The 9,108-nt window shown below is 45.1% G+C and overlaps 1 protein-coding gene across 1 annotated transcript; it reads left to right on the top strand.

The window, feature by feature from the left end:
* The first annotated feature begins 2,821 nt into the window (after positions 1-2,821).
* Positions 2,822-5,614, top strand: LOC122764755 (G2/M phase-specific E3 ubiquitin-protein ligase-like). The gene is given in 8 exon segments (XM_044018679.1): positions 2,822-2,835; positions 3,115-3,425; positions 3,638-3,813; positions 4,281-4,365; positions 4,368-4,452; positions 4,892-5,050; positions 5,052-5,104; positions 5,394-5,614. Coding segments are annotated over 8 exon segments (1,104 nt in total).
* Positions 5,615-9,108: the final 3,494 nt, after the last annotated feature.

The raw sequence follows: 9,108 nt of genomic DNA, 5'->3' as shown, positions 1-9,108 counted from the left end.
TGAACAGCTGATCTCTGTCTGTGGGGACACGCGATCTTTTTATGTCCCACGTCACCACACTCGAAACACTTCATGTTTCCAGAGGAAGCATAGACCATATAAAAACCCTCCTCATGCTTCACTCTGAAGGACACGTCCAGAGTGTGAGTGGGAGAGTCCAGGAACATGAAGACCTGTCTTTATAGAGACTGAACATGTTTCAGTTTCTGGTCCTTACATCCCAGAGTCACAGACCGGAATCCACTCGCCATCCTCCCGAAGCGCCTCAGTTCTTGTACTAGCGCCTTGTTGGGGATGAACGGGGGAACCCCGGACACAGTGACCCGGGTGGAAGGAACCGCCAGAGGAGAGACCTGTATAAACTCCTCATTTATAAATAAACCGCTCTCTATGAGGGGGGGAACAAAAGCCGCCTCCTTAAAAAACACAACCACGGCTTTGTTCATGCGGGACGCGTACAAGATGTTCCCGTGTCCCAGCTGCTCTCCTACCGCCAACAACACCTGCTCCACCGTGGTGTTCGGCTGCGGCACCAGCCGCACTCCGTGTCTCAGAGACAGAGACGGCGTCTCAGGAGACGCCATCTCCACCGTGAAACATGGAAACACCGACACCCCACACACACACGCAACTACACACACAAACACACACACGCAACTACACACACAAACACACACACTACTCTCTCATACAAACAACACGGTTAGTAACCAAGAAAAAAGTTTGAAAATTTGCAAACTCTCAAGACACACTCACCACGCTCTCCACCACCAAACTCCCAGCATGCAGTGCACAGAGAGAGAGAGAGAGAGAGAGAGAGAGAGAGAAGAGAGAGAGAGAGGGAGAGAGAGAGAGAGAGAGAGAGAGAGAGGGAGAGAGAGAGAGAGAGAGAGAGAGAGAGAGAGAGAGAGAGAGAGAGAGAGAGAGAGAGAGAGAGAGAGAGGGAGAGAGCAAGAGGGAGAGAGGATACCCAGCCAGGTCAAACACAATGACCCTGCAGTCTCCCTCACACGGACTTAAAGGTTACACTGTTCCCTCTCTGCTGCTCTCTGCTCCTCCCTCTGCTGCTCCTCTCTGCTCCTCCTCTCTCTCCCCCTCCCCTGCTCCTCCTCTCTGCTGCTCCTCTCTGCTCCTCCTCTCTGCTGCTCCTCTCTGCTCCTCCTCTCTGCTCCTCCTCTCTGCCTGTAGCATGGCCATGAACCTCCACACTCCCTCCTGCTCTACACAATCACCTTTCTCCTGACAGCTGAGGTGTGAGGGCACGCGGGGCAGTTCTTGTATTTGTTACCACTTCAGGACATTTTCTGGCATACACACTTACCTTGTCAGAACCACTTGTCCTCATCGAGACCAAAACCTTGTCCTAATGAGGAAAAATCTCATTGGTCTTCAGTTAAGGTTTGGTTAAGTTGCAAGCTAAGAGTTATGTTAAGATAAGTGTTAGGCATTCACTGGTTAGGGATAACACTTTGTTTAGGTTGTCCAAATAAATAGAATTCAAAGCAGTGTCCTCAGAACAATGGCTGCACAAACTCAGTGTTATTGTTATTATTGTTGTTGTTGTTGTTGTTGTTTGAAACAGCAACAGCAGACGCTTTATTTCTGCCCTGTTTTATCTGTTTGTTTCTAAGCTGCTGGTTCATATGAATCTTCTGCCTAACTGTCTGTCTCGTTATCTACAATTTTGCAATGTTTTTAGAATTTTAAAGTGAAAGTCAGCTATAGTTTAATCCATCCATCCATTTTCTACCACTTTATCCTCCACATGAGGGTCGCGGGGTGCTGTGCCAATGTCAGCTGACATAGGGAGATAGGCGGGGTCACACCTGTCCATCACAGGGTCACACATAGAGACAAACAACCATTCACTCTCACACTCACACCTATGGTCAATTTAGAGTGACCAATTTACCTAATCCCCATATTACATGTTTTTGGACTGTGGGAGGAAGCTGGAGAACACACACACACACACACACACACACACACACGAGGAGAACATGTGACCTCCATGCAGAAAGACCCTTGTTCTGTTCCAACCGGGGCTCAAACCTGCGTCTTCTTGCTATTCCTTTAGATCCATATAGGAAGCTCAACTGAACGCTATGTGTGTGTGTGTGTGTGTGTGTGTGTGTGTGTGTGTGTGTGTGTGTGTGTGTTTTGGCAGTGGACTAGCGAGCAGGTTTAGTAGGGTTGTGGTGAGGTTGTGTTTTTCATTTTCAACTGTGTTGCGTAAAATCATCTTCACACCATGATTGTAAGCGATGAATGAATGAATGCATGAAGTCACCGTCCAAACTAATGGATTGAATTGTGATGCATGTGACTATGCTTAGGTTCAGGTTAGGGTCAGAAAAGACATGTGCGCTGTCTCAATGGGCTTTGGTTGGTCAAGTAAACGCCACAAACTACATCCCCAGAAATATTCATCAAAATCTATTGTTGACTTGAAAAACTCACAAAGAGACAAACAGAGGCAGAAACACAGGCTCCATGGCAAAGGTCTGAGTAATCATCATCGTGGAGTCATTTCTGTGCTCTGCCCTTCCCAGAAATCACCTGTCAATCACGCAGCGCGGTTAGCACTATGACGTCTTTCAGCTCGGAGTTTCTGTGGGTGACACACGTCAGCTGACGACTCTGTAAATGCACTCTTTTTCCTGCTGATGACACACATCATATCCTATATAAACACTTTCAACCAAGTCAAAATTTGGTGTATTAGATTTCAGGTTTTTCTTTTTTCTATTGTAAGAGGAAATAACAGTGATGTGCCACTGCCAGCTGCGTGCCCGATTTACAGCAGGTAATAATTGCCAGTATGGAGAGTCACATGTGAGTAGTGCACACAGATTATGAGTTTGAGAAATAAGGATGATAAGGATAATATGATCATTGATATAGACTGTTTAATCCTTACATGATGTTATGATATGGGTAATTGAACAATTAATGCCTTAAACATGGGCTAGTTTTATTACTTTACTATAGGAAACAAGTGTTTTAAAATAATTGCTTGGTTATAAGCAATAATTTAACAAAATACAGGTTGTTAAAAATTATGTCACATCACTGCGTGTCTGATCTTCATTATTTTTTTATGTTTTTTCATAGTGTAGAAAATGTTCCAGTTAAGAAGATACTGCTGGAACTGGCCAGCAAAATTAATGTAAATCAGCAGTGCCGATTTAACATAAATAGATCTGTTGTCTGGGAGGGAGCCATTCAAGGATTCAAGAGGCTGTCCTATGAGCCCAACCTGATGATGTCTGTAAAATTCTCCGATGACATGGGAAAAAATGAGGAAGGAGTTGATTTAGGAGGTCCAAGGAGGGAATTCTTAAGGCTCCTAATAGAGAGCATGGCAAAGTCCCCCATGTTTGAGGGAAAAGAAAACAGCAAAAACTTTGCTCTCAACAGTACCGGTACTGATATTCTTTAAAAAAAAAAAATAATAATAATAATGATAATGAAGCCATTTTCATCTATTGTGACTTTTACATGCAACTTTTTGGTTTTTGGACTGATTTCTAATTTAAATTAGTACAATAAAATTTGATTTCATCAGTAAGTCTTAATGTTGTTTTTGTTTTGTTTTTGGAATTATTATATTTCCTCTTATTCTGTTGTTTTGCAGCTCTAAGAGAGGACTGGTACTACATAGCAGGCAGAGCCTTCGCGATAAGTTTGGTACATGGTGGTCCACCACCAAACTTCCTCTCCCCAGTAGTATTTTCTTTACTGGTTGATGTTTCAGCAAATCCAGTCCTAGAAGACATAGCTGATACAGACCTCTTGGAAAAAGTCAAAAAGGTCAGTTGCAACTGTTTTTTCCACAGTGACAGGAACTATAGGTCCACTCTAGTGTGGCTCAAAGCTGAACTCCTGTATTCCATGTTGTAGTTTGAATTATGCCACAAATTTGGTCATTAAAGTGTTTTTTATTTTTAAACCACTGGCATTACAGTGTCACAGTGAAAGCCTGCACTGTCATGAACTGGCGAGGAACACTAGAAAATCAGTGATACAGACCTCCAGTATCTGAGATCTTTGAATCAGTAGTTAAAGTTTTCATGGTTGCCTCTCACTATTCTCTTTCATGCACAGTCACTCCATTTATGAGGACTGCCTGATCAAGGGAGATATTCTTAATGTATGTGCCATATAGTGTTCATTTATTACTACTGATGTTTTCATTAAAGGGTTAGCCCTTGCCAATAAGTTATTAACTAATATCTAGCCTCTGTAACAAGTCAATATGCTGCTCCTTGTGATGCCAGGTATCTGAAAGCACAACCATTGAGGACCTTGAGAAGTCAAAGGCACCTCTGCTTGAATACTTGGCCAATGCAGGATGTCTGAGGCCTCTCGGTCAATCAGAGACAGGGATCTGCTGGTACAAGACATTGTCATGTTTCAGGTCATCCACAGGGTTCAAAGTCCATTTCAAAGGTATTCAGTGTTAGTTTACAGTCAGTTTAATCAGAATCAGAATCAGAATCAGAAGAGCTTTATTGCCAAGTACGATTTGCACATACAAGGAATTTGTTCTGGTGTCATTGGCGCATAACAAGCATACAAAATTTTCTAAAGTGAACAGTAAACGTATATATACACAGTATATAAATGTTTTTAAAGATGAAAAAGAGCACTGCAGAAAGAGCAGTAAAGAGCAGTATGACTGGGCAGAAGTGAGTAACAGTGCAAAGTGCAAAGTTCACAGTAATGTGAATCAGAATATGGAATAGAATTTTACCCATCGACCAACATAGAATAAGTTCCTGGAACAAATTGACAATGTCGAGGTTAAGCTGGAACAAGTAATTCTGAATGAATTCAACAAATACAATTGTTTTTTTGTTTGTTAGTTAGTTTGTTTGTTTTTTTACAGATTCCGTGAAGGACTGAAAACTCTAGGGGTTCTGGAGAAAATGCAGGAACATCCAGACAGCTTTCGCCCCCTGTTCTGCTATGAGCCAAGTACGCTGACTGCTGACCAGGTAGATGATCTTTTCGCCATTCATCTGTCACCAGAAGGGAGCAACAAGAGTTGCAGAGGAAGTGGTAATTACCTTCTGGAGAGACTATCTTCAAGATGCAGAAGGTACAATACTTGACTTAAATCCTTTCTAATTTGGTTGAGTAATAATATCATTTTTATTATTAAGAAACTACTATTGAGGCAAGGACTTTAAAGGGAAAGCCTAATAAATATATGTTTATGCATGCATAGGAGTAGGAACCCCCCCTTGTGCCGGTAACCTCTCAGTCACTGGCCAGCCACTAAACCTTACTACTGCCCCCTCAAGGGCCCACAGTGGTATGGAGGGGGGGGAAGATGGAGGTGACACTTATGCATTATAATTTCATGATTGGTCGATTCTGTTTTATAGAAGAAGAAGGACCATCTAAACTACAGAAGATATTGGCCTTCGCAACTGGAGCATCTGTAGTCCCTCCTACTGGCCTTTCCCGAAGTCCGTCTGTTGAGTTCATTCACAAAGAAGATGACGACTTCTCTTCTACACCACTGTTCCCAATGGCCAACACATGTGTTAACTGCATCAGGCTGCCACTCCATGTGTCATACCAGCTCTTTAAGGAGAAGTTTTGACTTTGCCCTAGGATAACACATATGGGTTTGGCAGAGCCTGAATACCATGTGCAGTTTGTGTCTTTTATGGTTATCTCCATCTCTCCTTTACACATTGTTTATTAGTTTAACAAATTGTTAACAAAACAGTAGAAAAAACATATTAACATATATAACAGGATTATGAAACAAGAAAACTACAACAAAAACAATATTAAAACACTGACATGGCATGTTTTCCAGCACAGTAAATACTTTAAAGTAACTTTTGGTTATGCTGGACTTTATTGTACATTATCTTTAATGGTGTAGAATGGCACCTTTACTTTAAAAATGATTTTGACTTTCACCGTGAGCTTACCATAATTGGTTGGGGGACTGAACACTGTAGACCCTCCGCCTTATAGCATGACGGCATCTAAATGATCGCCCAATAGGATCCACTCGATACAGGCTGTCTCTGACCCGCCAATGCTGGATCCTTAAGTCACGTGATCTCAGGCTTCCATGGACATAGGTTTCACCTGCATTTGGAGTACTCTGTAATATTACAGTTACAAGGCTATCCAGTTCTTGATTTGACATAACTGCATATCGTAATGGTTCAATTCCCAGTAGTTGTGTATGTCTGTGCAGAGTTCTTCTGCTTATCCCAAAGCAGGATGCAATTCTCTGCCATGTCATGCCAATGGACACAAGGTGAGAAATCTGTTCAGTGGTTATGGTGTATCTGGGACGGCCAGCAAGACCAGTGAAGGTTGTTGGGGGTAACAAATTTGCATCAGCAGACCTCTGTCTGGCCTTGTGTTCATGAAGCAAACTGCAAAAACACCTGTGAAGTGATCCCAGTAGGTGACTCACATCCCTATTCCAATCGTATCCGGACACCACCGCATGAAGAGCAGATGTAGTTCTTGCATGGTCATCAAGCACTCTATAAAGCCTTTCCTGGTCAAAATTATTGGGCTCATTTCTCTGAAGCGATTCAATATACTGCAAAGCGCTTGTAAAAAAACTTATTACATCCTCTTCATTCCGTTTCACGTCATAAAATAAAGTTTTGCACTAATAAACAAAAAACAAAGAGGAACAGATGAAGATTCATTTTAAGCACTGTCACTTCCCTCCAGCGATTATTCACCATGTAGACAGCATGTGTGTCCTCAGAATGCTCAAAAGAAGAAAAATAGCCTACACTTCCTCTTTCAAGCCACCTTCCTGTTACACTGAAACGCCTTCCTGTTGTTTTAGTGTGTTTTCTTTTTTCTTTTTCTCCGAAATGCCATGCACTGGTAACCTACAGCAGGCAGGCACTTCTGGACATCGGTAGTTTTCATAACCATCTGGATTTAACTCTTCATATTCCACCGGAGCTACCGGAGCTTGTTCTCTGTTCTCTGCTCTCGCAGCCGCCACCACCACCCCCATGCAGGCCCCGAAGCCCCGAGCTCGAGTGAGTACGCTGACCCCAGGAAGGTGCTCCGGAGACGGCGACGTAAGCGGGGGAAGAGGGCTGGGCTACGCGCTAGGCTAAAAGCTCACGCTAGCAGACCATCGCTACCCAGCCTCCTGCTCGCTAACGTGCGGTCACTGGACAACAAACTGGACGAGCTACGAGCCAGGATCTCAACCCAACGGGAAATGAGGGAATGCTGTGCTCTCATTTTCACAGAGACCTGGCTTTCGGACAAAATCCCGGAGTGTGCTATTCAGCTAACTACTCACTCCGTGCACCGAGGAGACCGGACTGCAGCCTCCGGTAAGGCAAAAGGAGGGGGTGTGTGTGTTTACATTAACAACGCGTGGTGTGGAGACATACAGACTGTTCAGAAGCACTGTTCACCTGACGTGGAGTTTTTATTACTGAAATGCCGTCCCTATTATCTACCGAGGGAATTTACTGCTGTGTTTTTGGCCGCTGTTTACATCCCCCCACGGGCCAACTCCACCGCAGCACTCGGCACACTCCATGACGTCATCAGCGCGCTGGAGACGGCTCATCCCGATGCTGTTTTCGTCACTGCTGGAGACTTCAACCAGTGCAACTTACGGACTGTATTCCCCAAATACCGCCAGCATGTAGACATTCCCACTCGTGAAAAGAACACTCTGGACCATGTTTACAGCAACATCCGTGGTGCATACAGGGCTGCACCCCGCCCCCACTTCGGACAATCTGACCACATCTCACTGTTTATGTACCCCGCTTACAGACAAAGGCTGAAACAAGCAAACCCAGCCACAAAAGTCATCAAACTCTGGAACCCAGACACCGAAAGCATCCTGCAGGACTGTTTTGCTACGACAGACTGGGATGTTTTTAAAGCTGCAGCCACTCTGGAGGACTCCTCTGTCAGTGTACAGGACTACGCTGAGTATGTGACTGGGTACATCAGCACGTGTGTTGACAACATCGTGCCCACCATACATGTCAGGAAGTTCCCCAACCAGAAGCCCTGGGTAAACACTCAGGTACGAAGCATGCTGCGTGCTCGCTCCACTGCATTTAAATCAGGCAGCGAAGCTGAGTACAAAACTGCCAAGTACAGACTGAGACACGCCATCACAGCGGCAAAGAGGCAGTACAGAGAGAAGCTGGACAGCTTCTATTCCACTGCTGACTCTGGGCGGATGTGGAGGGGCCTGCAGCACATCACAGACCACAAGACCACCACCAGCACCATCAGTTCCACAGACAACCTGCCAGACGACCTCAACACTTTCTACACCCGCTTTGAGGCTACAACAAACACAGGGACACACACACACACCTGGACCACTGGTCCCCCCTCACCACCACCAACAGTCTCTTCAGGTCAGGTCCACAAAGTCCTGAAGAAAATCAACCCCCACAAGGCAGCAGGACCAGACAACATCCCTGGCCGTGCACTCAGAGCATGTGCTAACGAGCTGGCTGATGTCTTCACATCCATATTCAACCTCTCCCTAAACCAGAGCACCGTTCCCTCCTGCTTCAAAACAACAACCATCGTCCCCCTCCCCAAGAAGAGCCCACCCACTTGCCTGAATGACTACAGACCAGTAGCACTCACTCCTATCATAATGAAGTGTTTCGAGAGAGTGGTGCTGGCGCACATTCAGAGCAGCATCCCGGATTCACTGGACCCCCTGCAGTACGCCTACCGACCCAACAGGTCCACCACCGACGCCATCACAGCTGTCCTCCACCACTCCCTGTCCCACCTGGAAAACAAGGAGTCCTACATCAGGATACTCTTTGTAGACTACAGCTCCGCCTTCAACACGGTCATCCCCTACAAACTCACCCACAAGCTGTCCACCCTTGGCATTCACCCCACCCTCTGTGACTGGCTCCTTGACTTCCTGACTGGCAGACCCCAGACTGTCAGGATTGGCAATAAAACATCAGCCAGCATCATCACAAACATTGGCACTCCACAAGGATGTGTCCTCAGCCCCATCCTCTACACCCTGTTCACACATGACTGTGTCGCCTCCCATAAAGACAACATCATCCTGAAGTTTGCTGACGA

The sequence above is a fragment of the Solea senegalensis genome, unplaced genomic scaffold (genome assembly GCF_019176455.1).
Source record: "Solea senegalensis isolate Sse05_10M unplaced genomic scaffold, IFAPA_SoseM_1 scf7180000017644, whole genome shotgun sequence".
NCBI lineage: Eukaryota > Metazoa > Chordata > Actinopteri > Pleuronectiformes > Soleidae > Solea > Solea senegalensis.
The sequence above is the reverse complement of the archived record's forward strand: the minus strand, read 5'-3'. Positions and strand labels throughout refer to the sequence as shown.